The 19,425-nt window shown below is 42.0% G+C and overlaps 1 protein-coding gene across 1 annotated transcript in view; it reads left to right on the forward strand.

The window, feature by feature from the left end:
• DDX10 (DEAD-box helicase 10) overlaps positions 1 to 18,054 on the forward strand; it is a 169,246-nt gene extending 151,192 nt beyond the window's left edge. Inside the window, exons 17-18 of the mRNA XM_087721190.1 lie at positions 233 to 357; positions 17,365 to 18,054. Of these exons, the coding sequence (XP_087577316.1) occupies positions 233 to 357; positions 17,365 to 17,533 (294 nt within the window). The 3' untranslated portion in view covers positions 17,534 to 18,054. The remainder of the gene's footprint in view (positions 1 to 232; positions 358 to 17,364) is intronic.
• The last annotated feature ends 1,371 nt before the right edge of the window (positions 18,055 to 19,425 follow it).

Raw genomic sequence — 19,425 nt, forward strand, 5'->3', positions numbered from 1 at the left:
TGGTTAGCAATTGCACAGTCCCCGAAAAAAAATGCAGCTGTGTGGCGAAATCGCAGATCCTTACATGCATAGCTGTGGTGGTACGAGAGAAAGAATATAAGGGCAGTTTCTTAAGAACTTGATTAGATTCTTTCCTATGTGTACCTCAAAAGATATTGAATGGATTTTTCTTGGAACTGACTGAGGTATTAATAATGCATGAAGTTATCTAATTCTGCAAATCTTTCTGTAGATTGAAGAGGACACTGTAGCTTTTCTGGATCACAGTGACAGCGACGAGGACTTTGATCCAAGTACACTTCCAGATCCAGATGGATTCAAAGATGACGAACAAGAAATTCTTCCAAAAAGCCACAGGTATTTTGCTACATTGACATTTTAATTTACTTTCCTTCTTTGTGTGTCTCTGTGTGCGTTTGTCTTCTTCTCTAGCTTACCAGATTCTAAACCATCAGTCAAACTTACCTTCATTCTGCTGCAGTTAGATCAACCAGTTACCTTAGACCTGTGATGGCAAACCAGTGGTGAGTTCCGGATTCCGTTCCAACAGGTACGGTTGGAATGGCCCGGCGTCACCCACAGGAACGCACGCGGCGTGTGTGTACACATGTGTGCCATGCGCATGCATCATACTTGCCTGATACAGGTAACGAGGACGGGCCGCCGGGTGGGCCCTCCAGAGCACCGTACCAGAACGGTACCCAGTGCTCCCGGCAGGCACCGTTGCTCCTGTACCGGGGCGTACCGCCTGCAACCCACCACTGACCTGTACAGGCATTGCCATAGCAGGATAACATCCCCTTCCCGTTTGCTTCCCTTCTTTTGTTGTGACCTCTTTTGGGACCCCTGGAAACACGTGACAAAGAAATCCCAGGACTTCCTATGTGGATTAAGAAAAGCAATGCATGCCCAACTTTTATAAAAAAGATTTGTGGATTAGTTATACTCTCTGAATTTTTCACTGCCCCACAGTTACCCCCTGGGTCTGCCCCGGTGCCTTATAGGATGGCCAAAGGTGTCCACTCACCCGATTTGTTTACACTTGCTTTGAATATAGTGAAGTAAGTTAAATGTATGGGTTTTTTAAGAAAATATTTAATTACTTACCATATTTTTCAGAGTATAAGATTCACCTTTCCCCCCCAAAAAAGAGGGTGAAAATCTGGGTGCGTCTTATACACTGAATACAGCATTTTTGGCCTCCTGAAATCCCACCCCCTTAACAAAAATGGATGTGCAAAGGGCTTGGGAGGCCTGCAAAGTGCTCCTGGGGGCTGGGGAGGGCAAAAATGAGAGAAAAATGGCCCAGGTTTTGCCCATTTTTGCCCCCCCTCAGGCTACAAGCCTCCCAAAGCCATGGTTTTTTTTTTGCAAAAGTGCAAAGTGTTCCTAGGGACCACCCCCAGTCCCCAGGAACACTTTGCAGACCTCTTAAATTCTCTTCATGTCCAGGTTTTCACAAAAAATGAGGCGTGCAGAGGGTTGGTGGAGGGGGGGAGGCTGGAAAGTGTAATATTTTTTTTAATTGACCTCTTCAAAAATCTTGGTGCATCTTACAATACAATAAAATAGCAGAGTTGGAAGGGACCTTGGAGGTCTTCTAGTCCAACCCCCTGCCTAGGCAGGAAACCCTGTACCATTCCAGACAAGTGGCTATCCAACATCTTAAAGACTTCCAGTGTTGGGGCATTCACAACTTCTGGAGGCAAGTTGTTCCACTGATTAATTGTTCTAACTGTCAGGAAATTTCTCCTCAGTTCTAAGTTGCTTCTCTCCTTGATTAGTTTCCACCCATTACTTCTTGTTCTACCCTCAGGTGCCTTGGAAAATAGTTTGACTCCCTCTTCTTTGTGGCACCCCCTGAGATATTGGAACACTGCTATCCTGTCTCCCCTAGTCCTTATTTCTACTAAACTAGACATACCCAGTTCCTGCAACCGTTCTTCATATGTTTTAGTCTCCAGTCCCCTAATCATCTTTGTTGCTCTTCTCTTCACTCTTTCTAGAGTCTCCACATCTTTTCTACATCGTGGTGACCAAAACTGAATGCAGTATTCCAAGTGTGGCCTTACCAAGGCATTATAAACTGGTATTAACACTTCACGTGATCTTGATTCTATCCCTCTGTTTATGTAGCCTAGAACTGTGTTGGCTTTTTTGGCAGTTGCTGCACACTGCTGCCTCATATTTAAATAGTTGTCCACTAGGACTCCAAGATCCCTCTCACAGTTACTGCTATTGAGTAAGGTACCACCTATACTGTACCTGTGCATTTCATTTTTGTTGCCTAAATGTAGAACCTTACTCTTTTCACCATTGAATTTCATTTTATTAGATAGTGCCCAATGTTCAAGTTTGCCAAGATCCTTCTGTATCTTTAGCCTATCTTCTGGAGTGTTGGCTATTCCTGCCAGCTTGGTGTCATCTGCAAATTTTATGAGTTCCCCATTTATTCCCTCTTCCAAATCATTGATGAAGATGTTGAAGAGTACTGGGCCCAAAACAGAGCCTTGGGCTACTCCACTGCATACTTCCCTCCATGAAGATGCAGTTCCATTGAGGACTACACGTTGAGTGCGGTTGGTCAGCCAGTTACAAATCATCTGGTGGTGATGCTGTCTAACCCACATTCTTCTACTTTATCTAAGAGTAGGTTATGGTCTACTTTATCAAATGCCTTACTGAAGTCCAAGTATCGATGGCATTCCTCTGGTCCACTAATTTTGTCACATTATCAAAGAATGCAATAAGATTAGTCTGGCACGATCTGTTTTTGACAAACCCTGTTTTGTTGGCTTTTGGCTATTACTTTGTTTGCTTCTAGGTGTTTGCTAATTCGTTGCTTGATTATTTTTTCCAGAATCTTTCCTAGTATTGAGGTCAGGCTGTTAGGTCTGTAGTTTCCTGGATCTGTTTTTTCCCCTTTTTTGAAGATGGGAACCACATCAGCTCTTTTCCAGTCCTCTGGTAGTTCCCCAGTGCTCCAAGATCTCTGAAAGATATAGTTCAGTGGTTCTGAGATCTCGCCTGCCAGTTCCTTCAGAACCCTGGGTGTAATCCATCCGGTCCTGGTGATTTGAACTCGTCTAGGGTAGACAGGTGCTCACTTACCATTTTCTTCTTTATTTTAATTTGTGTTCCTAATCTGATTTTTGTGGTGCTATTTTTGATAGGTTGGACTGTTTTATCCCTTTGTGTAAAGACAGATGCACAACATGAGTTAAATAGTTCTACTTTCTCCCTGTTGCTTGTCACCTTCTTGCCACTTTCTCCCAGCAATGGACCAATTGTCTCCTTAACTTTTTTCTTGTTTTTAACATGTTAGAAGAAGCTTTTTTTTGTTATTTTGTACTTTTGTGGCAAGCCTTTCTTCATTGTGAGCCTTAGCTTTCCTCACTTCATCTTTACATGCTCAGGCTATTTGCTGATATTCTGCCTTAGTTATGTCCCCCCCCTTTCCACTTTTTATACTTATCTTTTTTGTATTTCAATTTGTCAGAGAGTTCTTTATGCAGCCATGCTGGTTTCTTTTGGGAACTGTTACTTTTCTTCTTCATTGGTATTGTGCTAGTCTGGGCTTTTGTAATCTCATTTTTCAAAATTTCCCAAGCTCCTGGAGTTGTTTTCCTTGAGGATTCTCATCCATGGAATTTTTCCCAAGCTCTCTCTAAGTTTATTGAAATTAGCTCTCTTAAAGTCCAAGACTCTAGTTTCACTTTGTTCTACTACTTATGTTTGCATAATGTTGAATTCCAATATTGCATGGTCACTTGCCCCAGGGTTCCTGTGGCTTCAACACCTTCTATCATTTCCTCTCTGTTAGTGAGAATTAAGTCCAATATGGCTGATCCCATTGTTCCCTTCTCTACCTTTTGGGAAACAAAGTTGTCTGCTAAGTTTGTTAGGAACCTGTTGGATCTTCCACTGGTGCAGAGTTTGTTTCCCAGTTTATGTCAGGGTAGTTAAAATCCCTCACTACTATTGTGGTGTGCTTCCTACATACCTTAGTTAGCTGACTAGCAAAAAGTTCATCTACTTCCTCTGCTTGGTTGGGTGGCCTATAGCAGTGTTTTTCAACCTTTTTTGTGCAAAGGCACACTTTTTTTCATGAAAAAAATCACGAGGCACACCACCATTAAAAAATGTTAAAAAAATTTAACTCTGTGCCTATATTGACTATATATAAAGTAATTCTCCCACGGCACACCTTACACTATGTCACGGCACACTAGTGTGCCGCGGCACAGTGGTTGAAAAACACTGGCCTATAGTATAGATCTATGGCAATGTCATTTCCTCTCCAACCTTTAATATCTTAGTTTACACATGATTAACAAGACAATCTTTAAAAAAGTAACGGTTCCATTTGCTCATATCTTTAATGACAATCTTTAATGTTAGTGAAAAAGTAAATAAAAAATACAAATACAAACCAAGAAAAAGCAGAAACAATATTTTTTTTTCTTTAGGATATTTGTAATGAAAGGAAGAAAATTCAACTTTGTACTAATGATGTTGAGGAAAGGTTGACGCTTTCATCTTGGTTAGAGGAAGCTTTAGAAAAAGTCTTTTCAACCACAGGTGGCAGATTTTTTTCCTTATCTCATCCCTTAAGGAATGAAAGATATGTATAATCCACTATTTTATATCTGCTATTTAACAAATCACCTTTAAGCCACATCCCTCCACAAGCTTAGTGAAATGAATTTTTCATGTATCTGGTGTCATTCATTGTATCGCTTGTTTAAGGCAATCATAATGTTAAATAAGAAGGCGGGGAGAGGCAGTGGGGACAGTAGCAGCAGAGCTAAATATTCATCAGGCAACTTAAATTGAATTTTTAATATCTCTAGTACCTCAACTGTGTTGAAAAGGAATGTCGATTTGGAAGAAAGCTCTGATCAGTCTTTTCATTACTTCAATTAATCTCTTACATACTTGGCTGTTCTTCTTAGTTCTCACTTCTAAATGGAATATGCAGTTCAGCGGTTTCAAGATGTCGTATTTTTTTTCCAGGCTGAATTCCTAACCATAACTTTTGCTAAGTAGATATTTTTTAATTATAGTCAGTAATTGAATTTATCGTTTAATGGATGTTTGGGAAAAACATTGTGATTTGAAGGTTGATGCTAACCATTTCCACTGATGAAATGGTTTAAAAATGCCTTCAGTCTCTTGTTTAAGATGAGCCATGTTTGATATTCAAAGGCTCCTACAGCCTTCTAAGCCTTTTATCCTCACTGTGTAGTTAACTGTAGTGTAAAGGTAAAGGTAAAAGTTCCCTTCACACATAAGTGGTAGTCATTCCTGACTCTAGGGTGTGGTGCTCATCTCCGTTTCAAAGCCGAATAGCCAGCACTTTCCGAAGACGTCTCCATGATCATGTGGTCGGCATGACTAAACTCCAAAGGCGCACAGAGCGTTGTTACCTTCCCACCAAAGGTGGTTCCTATTTTTCTACTTGCATTTTTACGTGCTTTTGAACTGCTAGGTTGGCAGAAGCTGGGGCAAGTAACAGGAGCTCACTCCGTTACGCGGCACTAGGGATTTGAACCACCAAACTGCCAACCTTTCTGGTCAACAAGCTCAGCGTCTTAGCCACTGAGCCACCACAGCCCTTTAACTGTAGTGTACCTATAGTTAAAGAGAGAAGAATTAGGAGAGGATTTTAGCCAACCAGATACTCAATTCGCTGTACAACTTGCAGTGGGATTCAAGGTGGCATAGAATAAAAACTAAAGCTGCATCACGTCCCAAGACTGTTTATATATCCTCACAATTAAAACCATATCTTGGGGATAGTTAGTTCTATAGGGAAGGGGTGACATAGAAGGCATGTTTCTTGGGTGCTAAGATGACATTGTGTAAAAGAAGTGACTTAGAACATGTCCACACTATTGTGTCTTGGAGAGAGATGATCTCACAAACAATCCAGACTTATACATGGAGATCAAGGTACACTTAGGGCCAGTTGCCCATGCCATTGCATTCTGGATCAGTTACAACTTCTGAGATAGCCCTATTCAAAACTAGTTATGTGAGACCCTCTAATGCAGTGGTCCCCAACCCCCGGTCCGCGGACCGGTGCCGGGCCGTGGAGTACCTGGCACCGGGCCGCGCAGCGGCTGGGGGCCATGATCGCTGCTGCCTCTTCACCCACACGCGCAGCCTGAGATCAACCCCGGGACTTGAACCCGAGAGCCGCCTCTCTGGTCCAAACCCCACTCCCACCCCGGCCGCCCGCCCAGCCGCCTTGGTAGCCCGTGGAGACGGAGCACGTTCGGTTCGCTGCTACCTGGGGGCGCTGTCCCCATGACGTCACCGCGGAGTCCTCGCCTCCTTCCCTGGCGAGGCTTTCTCCCCACCAGCCAATCAGAGGCCAGTCCCCGGGCAAGCGGGGACAAGTTGCTGGCCGGTCGAAGCAGAAGCGGGAGATTGGAGGGGGTGGGGAGAGAGAGAGAGAGCGAGAGAGCGAGCGCTGGGCGGGTGGCAGTGCGTTCCACAGCGGACTAGGCGCACCGCGGGCTGCCAACCCCCCCCCCACACACACACACGTACACACACTGCCTCTCTGGCAATTGGCTGCCCAGGAAGGGAGCGGGGAGCTTTCACAGATAGGAACGTGATGGGGTTTGTTTCCTTCCCCCACTCCTGAGCCCTTTTTTTTTTTTCCTTGCCTTCTGGGGTCTCCGCCGTGGAGCAGCCGAGGTCAGATGGGGAGGTGAGGAGAGAGAGAGAGAGAGAGAGAGCGCTGGGCGGGTGGCAGCTGTCTGTGAAACATCTTCCCCTCCCCACCTCCTGGGCAGCCAATTGCCAGAGAGGCACGGTGGGGGTGGTGGGGGTGAAAGGAAATAAAAAGAGAAGTTGCCCTTTCATTTTGCAATCTCTCTCTACGACCTTGTTTCATTCTCTTCCCTTTTGTTTCGTCCTCATTTCTCAATCTCAGCAACTTTAACACTTTTGGACTTCAACTCCCCAAATTGCCCAGCCAGCTAGAATAGATAGATAGATGGTGGATAGGTGATTGATAGATAGAGAGGGATGGATGGATGGATGGATAAATAGATAAATAGATAGATAGATAATAGATAGATAGAGGATATATACACATACACGCATACACACATACATACACACAGAGAGAGAGAGAGAGAGAGAGACAGAGACAGACATGGATGGATAGATATCACAGAAGTGAGTACACCCCCTCACATTTTATCAATATTTAAGTATATCTTGCAGCAGTTTAGACATTAATGGCTGGGGGCCATGATCGCTGCAGAACAACGCCCCCCCACCCCTGCGCGCGCTCAGCGGGCCACGGTAAAATTATCAAAGGCTGACTGGTCCGCGGCGATAAAAAGGTTGGGGACCACTGCTCTAATGTACTCCTCCTCATCTTCCGGACACTTGATAGCAAAACTTGATGGCATCACTTGATCATGTAAGAATAGAGGTGTATTATTGGATATTATCAATCTATTAATATCTAACCCCAAGCCAATAAATAAACTTTGACCAGTGTCTTTGTGTAGATGTTAAATAGGAGTGAAATGAATGTTGACCCCAGAACCCCCACATAAAACTGAGAGCTATGATTAGACCGCCTCTGATTGATCTAGAAGGATACCACAATTAAAATGATTTTCTATCAAGCCAATATTATTAGTTGCTCTGATTTTCTTAGATACAGATTAGTAGCCCAATGGACAACAGATTTAACACCTACACACACCCACGCCCACACACTCGAACTAGGATAAAAAAATATTTTTATGTTCAACTAGTTACTCCAACCTTCAGTTCAAAGTTGGTCACTTTCAGGTGCATTAAGAGCTCAGATTCACAATCCCTAAACCAGTGGTGGCGAACCTATGGCACACATGCCATAGGTAACATCCAGAGCCCTCATTGTGGGCATGCGCGCCATCACCCCAGCTCTGTTTCGGGTCTCTGCTGTGCATGTGTGCGCCCCTCCCGCCAGCCAACTGGTCTTCAGGTGTCTCCCACGCATGAACGGAGTGCATTTGTGCATGCACCCAGACCTTGCAGTTTGGCTGGGGTGTGGGTGTATGTGTGCATGCGCCCGTGCCTTAAGATTGGGTGCACACACACACTTTGGACACTTGGTGTCTAAAAGGTTCGCTGCTCTAAACAATATATGTTGCTTCTCACAGACCATTATAAAAGGTTTGTAATCTAACCCATTTGGATGGCATCTGGTTGGGAAGACTCTTTTCTTTGTATAACCAGCTCTCATTTAGTTTCAACTCTGGCTCTTAATGTTGACCTGATTATTTTTGTTGGTGGATTCCTAGGTTCTTCTGCTTTTAAATGCTTGAATTATTGTTGTTTTTAAATAATGTCCTGCATTTGCACCGAGACTAGTATGTGAGGATAAATAGATATTGGTAAAACCATAAACCTTAATATATCTAATTAAAAGAGCCGTGGTGGCGCAGTGGTTAGAGTGCAGTATTGCAGGCTAATTCTGCCAACTGCCAGCAGTTCATCCTCTCAAGGTTGACTCAGCCTTCCATCCTTCCAAGGTCGGTAAAATGAGGACCCAGATTGTTGGAGGCAATATGCTGACTCTATAGAACTGCTTCGAGAGGGCTGTAAAGTGCTATGAAGCAGTATGTAAGTCTTAAGTGCTATTGCTGTTGCTATCTTTAATTAACTTTGGAAAAAACATACTGAATGCAAAATGAGTCCTTTGTTTGGGCATAGTATTTCAGATTCATTTAGAGCTCTAGTTGGTTCCTAAGTTCTTTGGAAGGATGTTTAACTCAGAAATATACAACAAACAAAACAATCTCCTTAAACTATCCAGTTTTGCATTCTAAATTTAATATTGCCAAACATTAGAAAGGCATAAAGATGGCATTGGATTTATCTGAGAGTCTTTCTTTTTGGGGCAAGGTTTGATCTTCACAAGATGTCACATTTCTGCTGTTGCACATAACTGACCTTAGTATTTTGTTTTAACAGGGTTAGTTGCTCTTTTATGCCGGCTCGATCTCTTGATATACAACATATGTACAAATCAGTCATTGCTCTCGGGTTCTGTAGCAGAAAAAAACAGAACAGAGTGTACTAGCAAAAGTGGAAAGAGGAGGGAAAAAATAGAAAGAACTAGCAGTGGCTTAAAGGCTGAACAGTATCAGCTGTTGAAGGACATTTTAATTTCATTTGCCATAAAGGGGGGAGGGTGTGTGTTGTGTAGAGGTGAATGATGACAATGAGGACAACTTTGACAGTGGCAGTTCCAATAGACCAAACAGAAAAAAGAAAAAGAAAAGGAAGATGAAGTTGAGTGCCTGAAGCAATGAGAAAATAATGCTTTGCTGACTGAGCCTAGGATTAGAGAGTTGCTGCCTTATGAAAGTAGGTTTTATTTGATTTAGGTTGAGTATTTTCACTTTTAACCACAAACAAAAAAGTGTTTGGCTGCCTCCTTTTCAAGCATCAGTCTGTGCCATATATATATGACCTAGTTCTGTTATGGCGAACCTATGGCACGTGGGCCAGAGGTGGCGCGCAACACCCTCTCTGTGGGCACGTGAGCCATCGCCCAGGTTGAGCTTTGCTGCGCATGTGTTTCCCGCTGGCCAGCTGGTCTTTGGGTCTCTATCGTGCATGCGCAAGGGGTGGGACATGTGTGGGGGGCTGCGCACATGCAGGGGGTGAGTGCAAGTGCGGAGGGCGGAGGCATGCATAGTGCACATGCACAGGGGGCAGGACAGATGCAGGGGGTTGCGCATGCATTGCATTTGGGGGTTTGAGTGCACATGTGTGCTTTAAGCACCCAATCCGGAAAAGGTTAGCCATCACTGACCTAGTTGATTTATTTATTATTAAAATTTTAAAAAAGGGTTTTTTAAAAGGTTTTTTTTAAAAAAATAAGGATTATTTTCATTGCCTTCAAAATTGAGCACACAAGAGAAATAAATGAATTAGAATATACAAAAATACAGATTAGCCACATTAAGACCTAGCCAGCTCCTGGTAATTACTTATAGTTAAGGGGTGTGTGTGTGTGTGTGTGTGTGTGTGTATGTGTGTATTTGATTATAGTTGCTATAATCAAAAATAGGTAGTCTTTGACTTATGACCACACTGGAGCCCAGAATTACTGTTGTTAAATGAGACCTTTAAGTGATTCCTCTCCCCCCCCCATTTTACAACATTTCTTACCACAGTTCTTAAGTGAACCACTTGAGAACCACTTAACCGGTTGTTAGCAATAGCAATAAGACTTATATACCACTTCATGGTGCTTTTACAGCCCTCTCTAAGCGGTTTACAGAGTCAGTCTCTTGCCCCCAATAATCTGGGTTCTCATTTACCCACTTCAGAAGGATGGAAGGCTCAGTCAACCTTCATCCAGTGAGATTTGAACTGCCGAACTGCAGCTACCAGTCAGCTAAAGTAGCTGCAGTATTGCACTCTAACCACTGCTCCACCACACGGCTCTTAACAACACCATTGTAAAGTACATTTGTTTCCCCATTGCACGTCAGAAGCTCGCACAAGGCGATCACATGACCTTGGGACACAGCAAAGGTCATAAATATGAATCAATTGCCAAGCATCTGAATTTTGATAAAAAGGTTAGTGGAATACCAAACTGTTAACCCATTTTGCATGAAAAAAGAATAGATAAACTATAGTCAGTTAAAAATGGGTTACTGGTGTATAATTAATTAAACCAAGGAAAAATAAGCAATGCATAACATATAAAAGATAAAAAGGTCTGACCGAAAGATACAAATCCCTGAATAGAACAATACCCCAATTCCTTAGTGTTAAACTTCAAAAATAAAAAGTAAAATAGAGAAGATGTAATTGGCATATGAATGAACCCTATCAAAGCTTTACAGTGTCCTTAAATGTGCGTTCTATAGGATCAAGAATACAATTGAATTGGAACACAATTAATTTATTAATTTCTTTCGTGGCCATTCATTGGTGTGTGTGTCTGAGAGAGAGAGAGGGAGAGAGGTGGGGAGGGAGCGTGGGGGGGGCGTAGTTTTTCCTTGGTTAGTCTAAGATAGCTTTGTCCACATTTTGTTTGCTTTTAGTTCTTAGGGCATTTAGCTTCCTGGCTGTAGAAACCTGAGCAGAGAACATTTTCAGAGTGCAAATCACTGGGGGAAAAAGAGACATGTAATGTATTCTCATTATTCCCACGGCGTGCAGTCAATGTTCTGACACTGAGTGAGGAGGAAGTCGTTCTGAGGCTCCACAGAAGGTTCTGTATTAATTAATCTTCATTAGAAATCTTTCTTTGGCCTTGGAAATTAAAATGTACCAATGTGGCTTGCCACCCAGAGACTTTGATTAGCAACATACCAATTCTCAAGAGGTTGTTTGTAAATTTTGCATTCTTCTGGCAGATCTTAAGAAATCAGTATTTATGCTGCATGAAGTTAGATAACTGCTTAGAAAAGGGCATTGGTTTTAAATTGAGAGCAACAGGATTAACCAGAGTGACATTTATTTCCCCCCTCCCCATAAATGGCAGAGATTTCTGTCTATTGAAGAGATGTACCATCTGTCATATAGGTTCTTCTCTCTTATTATGTGGAGGGAGGGATGCCGTGGCTCAGTGGCTAAGATGCTGAGCTTGTCGATCAGAAAGGTCGGCAATTCGACAGTTCGAATCCCTAGTGCTGCATAATGGAGTGAGTTCCCGATACTTGTCCCAGCTTCTGCCAACCTAGCAGTTCAAAAGCATGTAAAAAATGCAAGTAGAAAAATAAGAACCACCCTTGGTGGGAAGGTAACAGCTTTCGATGCACCTTCGGCATTTAGTCATCCCGGCCACATGCTGTCTTTGGACAGTGCTGGCTCTTCGGCTTTGAAACAGAGATGAGCACTGTTCCCTAGAGTCGGGAACGACTAGCACAAATGTGCAAGGGGAACCTTTATCTTTTTAGGTCGATAGAGCTAAAAGAGGCCATTTAAGGCTATCAAGTCCAATCCTCTTTTCAATATAGGAATCAAATCAAAGCAATTTAAATAGATGGCTGTCCATTTCAACATATCCAATAAAAGGCATCCTACCACTTTTGTGGTTAATTGATTCTATTATAAAACTGCTTTTATTGTTAAGCTGTTTCCTTTCTGATGGAGTCTGCTTTCCTGTAACTTAGCTGCATTGTTCTGTATCCTATATTCTGAAATGAGAGTCATCAGCTATTGACCTTGTTTTAAGTGATGTCTTTTCCATTACTTAAAGTATGCTATTCATTCATAAAGTAGCATACTTGAAGTATGATATTCATTCTTCGCTCTTGCTAGTCATTCTCTTTAACTGATCATCTATCTTACAAGGCACCTGTTGTGGAGAGAGAGAACAATAAAGGAAGCCTACTACTTTAAGAAGGTAGAATATAAATCTAAATGCACAGCATATTAGCACACAACAGAGAAATGTTCTCAGTCTATTTCTGCTGACAAATAACAACTAGCTCCCAAGATGAACCACTTTGTGGATCCTGTAAGTAAAGCTCATGTTCAGTGTATAAACAGTCCAGTGGAATATATGAAACTGCCTTTTTCTAAGTAAGTTTTGGATTATAAACTCAGTGAGATATCTGTGAGAGTTGCTTCTACATCTGTCTGGAAATCGTTATATTCTTTTAGTACAGGGGTGTCAAACTGAAGGCCCAGGGGCCGGATCCAGCCCACAGGCTATTTAGATCTAGCCCGATGGGCCACCCTGGAAACAGTGAAGGACTGGTTCGCACAGGGCCCTCCTGACCTCTGTTTTCACTGGCAGAGGGTTGCAGGAGGCCGTCATAGCCATAAACAGATCTCGGGAAACTGTTTTCGCTGGCAGAGTGCTCGGGCCACCACAGGCGCCAACACGAGTGATATTGAGCTGGCCATACCCACCTTGGCCACACACACACCGCCCCTCCGAGGTCAAACACAACCCTAATGCAGCCCTCAATGAAATCAAGTTTGACACCTCTGTCTTAGTGTAAAACCATTGGGTGAGGTTCATTCCTGACCTCTCCAGTTTAAGAAATACTTTAGTAGTTGTATGTAAGATTTTTCTATCCTGTTGTCTACATGAAACCATGTTAATTGAGAGGAGAGTAAAAATGTAACTATGTCACAGTGCATGCAACCAGGGGCAGTTGGATCTTCTTCAGGGATTCTCTCACTGCTACACCTGCCTTATTTAGGTGATTATTCTGTGACTTCATTGGTCAAAATATTTTTTTTAAATGTGGGGCTCCTGTTACCTCCTATAAACCTCTCTAATAGTCCTCAACTTACAACAGTTCCTTTAGCGACTCTTCAAAAATTGCAAACAGCAACTGAAAAAAGTGACTTATGATCATTTTTCACACTTACGACCATTGTAACATCCCCCTGATCACATGATCAAAATTCAGATGCTTGGCATCTGACTCATATTTACGACAGTTGCAGTGTCCTGGGGCCAGGTGATCACATTTTGTGACCTTCTGACAAGCAACGTCAATACTAACTTAACAACTGCAGTGATTCACTGAACAACTGTGGCAAGAAAGGTTGTAAAATGGGGCAAAATTCACTTTATAACTGTCTCGCTTAGCAGTGGAAATTTTGAGCTCAATTATGGTTGTAAGTCAAGGACTATCTATACACTCTTGGCCTCAGGCGTAAATACACATTCATGCCCACCCCCAATGGATGTTTAGTTCTTTCCAGTTTATATACGCTGTTCTTGTTGTATTCGGGTCTTTTCCCGTGTAAGATTGAGATTGTCTTGGCAACGTTTTGGCAAGGTCTCACTCACCATCTTCAGGCTGGGTTTTGGGCTTAAAGCGTGGTCGGAGCTGCCGTCTTTCTATAAATCTTGGTGGGGTTGTGTGGAGTGCTGGCTTTGTTTCAGTAAATGGAATGATTGGTTGTGTGGTTATAGCATGATTGGTAGATTGGTGCTGATTGGTGCTGGCTGTGTGTCCGTTGTTGTTTTGTGTTGTAACGGCCTGGGTGGTGGGTGGGGCTCATTTGTTAATTTGGGCTGGTTTCCAGATGTCTGGTAGGCGGGAGGTATCGTCACATTTATTCATGTTGTGGGGGTGTTTCTCTATTTCGATAGCTTCCATAATTATTCTCTTGTTGAAGTGTTCAGTTTTGAAGATTAACCTGGTTCCTTCAAAATTAATTTCATGTCCTGTAGCTTTAAGGTGCTGGAAAAGGGAGGAAGTTTTTTCTTTTTTTCTAACTGCATTCTTGTGTTCTTGTGAAAACTGAATTACACACTCTCACAAATGTATTAATCTCTAACGGATTCCAAAGAAAAACAATTACCAACCTAATCCAAAGGGAGACTCTCCCCAAAAAACGAAACAGAGAACAGGACAACGGCATCGCCCTCCTCCCTTACATCAAAGGCACCACAGATAAAATCAGCAAAATTCTCCACAAACACAATATCAAGACAGCCTTCAACACGGACCACAAAATAGCCACCATCTTAAGAAACCTCAAAGACAAAATCCAGCTAGAAAACCAAAGAGCCTACGAAATACCATGCAAAATCTGCTCTGCAACATACGTAGGACAAATGAACAGGAGAATAAATGCACACATTGCAGAATACAAGAACTCTGTAAGAAAAAAAGAAAAAACTTCCTCCCGTGAAAATCTATGAAAAGACACACACACACACACACACACACACACACACACACACACACACACAAACAAACATCTATCTATATCATCTATCTATCTATCTATCTATCTATCTATCTATCTATCTATCTATCTATCTATCTATCTATCATCTATCTATCTATCTATCTATCTATGAATGATTGCTCATTGTAAAGATACTTGCAATGACTCCGGCATCAGCTTTTAAATGCGGCCTATTTTATATACTGAATCTGTTATGCTTTCTTATTAGTGTTTTAATCACTAATCTTATTATGAACAGATGCCCTATTTTGCAATTTCAATCAACTGAAATTTTCCTTGGTTTAAAAACCAATCACGTGATAGAAATAATGGGCTGAATTGCAAATTGGATAAGAAATTGTATTTTAATTAACCTGATTAAAATATCCTAATACATAAATATACATGTAGGTAAAGGTAAAGGTTCCCTTTGCACATATATGCTAGTCATTCCCGACTCTAGGTGGCGGTGCTCATCTCCGTTTCAAAGCCAAAGTGACAGCGTTGTCCGAAGACGTCTCTGTGGTCTTGTGTCTGGCATCACTAAACACCAAAGGTGCATGGAACATTGTTACTTTCCCACCAAAGGTGGTTCCTATTTCTCTACTTGCATTTTTACATGCTTTTGAACTGCTAGGTTGGCAGAAGCTGGGACAAGTAATGGGAGCTCACTCCATTACTAGGGATTCGAACTGCTGACCTTTCTGATCAACAAGCTCAGCGTCTTATCCACTGAGCTACCACGTCCCTACATATACGTATATATAAAACACACACACTCACACACACCATCCGTCCATCTGAGGAGAGGGGTGGGTAGGTGTTGCTTCAAAAATATTTTTGTCTTATATCAAAATCCAGAGCAAAATTTTCTTCTAATTCTGTAGTTAACAATGGTATGTGGGGTTTTTAAATCCATCTTTTTATCAGAAATCAAGATAATAAATTTAGAGTTTACTTCAGCTAGATGATGGTGATTCAATGGTCCAGGTCTCTCCACCTCTTCCAATCTTGCAACTAACAACAGAAACTTACTACAAAAAAATTGGACTATAAATCTAGCCACCTATGGTTTGTTAAACAAACCATGGCTTCATGCAATATACAAATTACACAATTGTGTTTGACCTCATATGAGTTCCATCAGTCTACTTAAAATATGATTAGGCTTAGAAAAGGTAAGGGACAGGGTTGCTATCAGTTACCTCCAATTCAAGAGTCTGGATACTTTTCAGTGCATTTGATAGAGATCATTGGCAGGGAGGCACAGTTGCATTGTCTGCTTATTAGTTTCTCGGAGATACTTATCTCATACTCTGAGAATAGATTTCTCAATTAGATAAACCATAGGTTATTCCAGCGTGTCTCTCCTTTAATTCTGGCAATGTCCTGCGCGTCCTCCTGTCCTGCCCATTCATTGGCACTGTTTGATAGAAACTGATTTATGTTTTTCAATGACTTGCTGCCAGAATAAAATTTTCTTCCAGCTGGACCTATGCGTATTTTATCATTTTATCCATAAGCAGTTTACTCAAGCATAGTTTAGTAATTGCTTGAGAACCTCTTAAGAAGACATCAATACAGAACAATAAAATAAAATCTGTGAATTGGATCTAGGTTTACCCATGTTGAAATCAGGGTAACGCAATCTAATTCTTGATGTAGCTAAAGATCTGTTGGCTATTGTTTCAGATCCTGCTGATTGGTTACCAAGGTCCTGGATCAAATGTGTCACAGGGTTAATCTACTTTTGTGTTTCTCAACTTCAGCAATTTTAAGTAGTGTGGAATTCAATTCCCAGAATTCTATACTATATAGTATAGATCCATTCCCAGCCAGGGAATTATACTATATGAGTATAATTGTTAGAAGAGATTACCGTATTTCTTGGAGTATAAGATCACCCTTTCCCCCCCAAAAAGAGGGTGAAAATCTGGGTCTGTCTTATATAGCATATATAGCATTTTTTGCCTCCTGAAACCCCCCCCCCTTTGCAAAAATGGATGTGCAGAGGGTTTGGGAGGCTTGCAAAGTGCTCCTGGGGGCTGGGGCGAGCAAAAATGAGCAAAAAACAGGCCATTTTTCCTTGTTTCCCCACCCAGCCTTCAGGAACACTCTACAAGCCTCCCAAAGCTCTGCATGCCCCCCCCCTTTTTTTTGCAAAAAACAAGGCGTGCAGAGGGTTTGGGAGGCCGGCAGAGTGCAAACACTTAAAAAAAAAAAAACCTCTTCAAAATCATGGTGCGTCTTATACTCGAGTGCATCTTATAGTCCAAAAATACGATAAATGGCTAAATATACAATGGCATTTCCCATTAATTATGTAAATCACACAATTTCTGTGTAATATACGTGTTGATTGTCGTCAATCAATAACTGGGGATATTGAACTCACCAGGGATGGTTGATAAATGACATATTTTCCTGGATCAATTTCATTTTCCCCCTGCTCTATTTCTGAGCACATATTTGTTATTTTAAAACCTTATTACCGCAGCCTGAGACCATTTCCTAATTTAGGTTTTGAATTCTCCAAGCTTAATTTCTCTTTGCACATCATTACTATGTTTGTCTCTAATTTGTAATTAAACATTTTCTCATTTAAATCCAGTCACTTTCGTAGATGGGTTTGATTGGCCTAAATTCCAACAGTAAAAGAATGATTTATTTCTACAGCAAACGTGGAACGGATAAGCGGCGTTTGGATGGAAGCAAATCAGCAGTGGAAACACCACAGAAGAGGAAGAAGATGAAAGTTAACCAAGAGGACTCTTTTCTACCATTAGATACAGGTCTTTCCCTCGCAGAAGATGAAGCATTAGTATTACAGTTGCTCAACAATTAAACCTCTTGTTTCCCCCTTGGCAATGTTATTCCAGTTATTTTTGTCTTTATTAAACAAAGACAAGGATAGATGAATGCCAAAAAATATTCATGTATTAACATCTGAAAGTATAGATTCTCTGATGGGTACCTCATGGCTACTTTAGTTCATAGGTGTACTCTGTTATGAAAGTTGTAAATGTCTTTATCTGTCAGATCTTTCAGTAGTTATTTTTTTCTAAGATGCCAGAAGTTTTTAAAAAATATATATAATAATTCTTTGTACAGAAAGCTTTGAGTAATCCAGAAAGATAAATCCTTCCCATCTTGGGGTACGTTTTATAAGGTAAAATGACCAAAATTGAGTGGATACCCATAAAATATTTTAAATATTTATATAACAATACTTTTTTTCTCCAAGATAAGAAAAGGTTCGACTTCCAACTTTCCTTAAAGCATTTACTTGATATTCTCAGTGTTGATATAAATTCTCCATGCTTTAGCTTTCTAGTCCACTATCAATAAATCAAAATACTAATAATTCTGTATATTATTTCTTCTTATGGGGTATTTCAAGATTTTTATCTTTCAAGCACTCAGTTTCAATCACTAAATAACCTTCCAACTGCATACATTTTTCACCATTGTTAGCAGGAAAAAATACGCAGGTTGAAATGTGTTTCACAGGTGAGTAGAGCTCAGCTTCTGCTTCAGACTTTTCGAAATACAGGTAGTTATCAAGTTATGAGCCTAATTGGAACCAAAATTTCTGTCACTAAGTGAAGCAGTCATTAGGCAAAACACCATTTATCAATGGCAGTTCCAACAGTCCCGGTTGTTGAGCCAGGTATACACCAGTGGTGGGATTCAAAAAAAAATTATTACTACCGGTTCTGTGGCCGTTGTTTGGTGGGCATGGCATGGCTTGGTGGGCGTGGCAGGGGAAGGATACCGTAAAATCTCCAATCCCTCCCAATCAGCTGGGACTCAGGAGGTAGAGAATAAATAGGGTGGGGCCAGTCAGAGGTGGTATTTACCGGTTCTCCGAACTACTCAAAATTTCTGCTAGAACTGGTCAGAACCTGCTGAATACCACCTCTGCTCTACACCATCATCATGCTGCTTCTGCCTGCCACGCTCACTTCTGCTATAACTCCTCCCTCCCCTTCTCAGATCTTATGCCCCCTGCCAGCTGATCTATGTTCCTCCCATTGTTGATGAGGCATTACCAACATGGCCTTTTGGGAGGCAGCTGTTCGATGCATGTGGCTGCACAGAGGCTTTTCGTCTCTTGCACAAAAGGCCAGCAATTACCTTAGCACACACTAAGCACATATGCTTCCCCGCTCCACCCCCCCCCCGCACAGCAAGAGTTCTACAGGTGTTTAATCAACCCCCCCCCAAAAAAAAAGGTCCCCGGAAAGCACCGCAGTTGCACAGGTCCAGATTCCAAGCTCAGTATGGCAAGAGTCACTGGGTAACCAAGTTCTACGGGCACACAAAAAGTTCAGGAAAGCAGTCCACCATTCGAACGGGTCAGGATACATGGCACGAGCACACAAGGCACGGAACTGGGCATGTTGCTCCAGCAATGCTCAAGTCTTCAGGGTGGGATTAAGTAGGCAACGTTGGTGCAGCCTTTCATGAAGGCGAGGTTGTCTCCTCATGAATATACTAGCTGGCCATCATTGTGTCTTGTCTCCCCTCTGCTCTACATGTTCTTGGATCAGGAGGAGGCGTGGACTCCAACTTCTCCTCAACGCTAACAGGCAGCGGCTGATTCCAGTCCTTGTCTGGAGCCTCCTGGCCAACTTGCTGCAGCTGTGGCTCACTTCCCTCAGCCTCAGCCTGTCACTCTGATCGACCCAGCTGAGGCTGCTCCGTCAGGCTCCGTACTTTTCTCTGCGGACTCAA

The sequence above is a fragment of the Thamnophis sirtalis genome, unplaced genomic scaffold (assembly GCF_051295495.1).
Source record: "Thamnophis sirtalis isolate CommonGarterSnake01/CBP01778 unplaced genomic scaffold, rThaSir2_p1.2 scaffold_8, whole genome shotgun sequence".
Taxonomy (NCBI): Eukaryota; Metazoa; Chordata; class Lepidosauria; order Squamata; family Natricidae; genus Thamnophis; species Thamnophis sirtalis.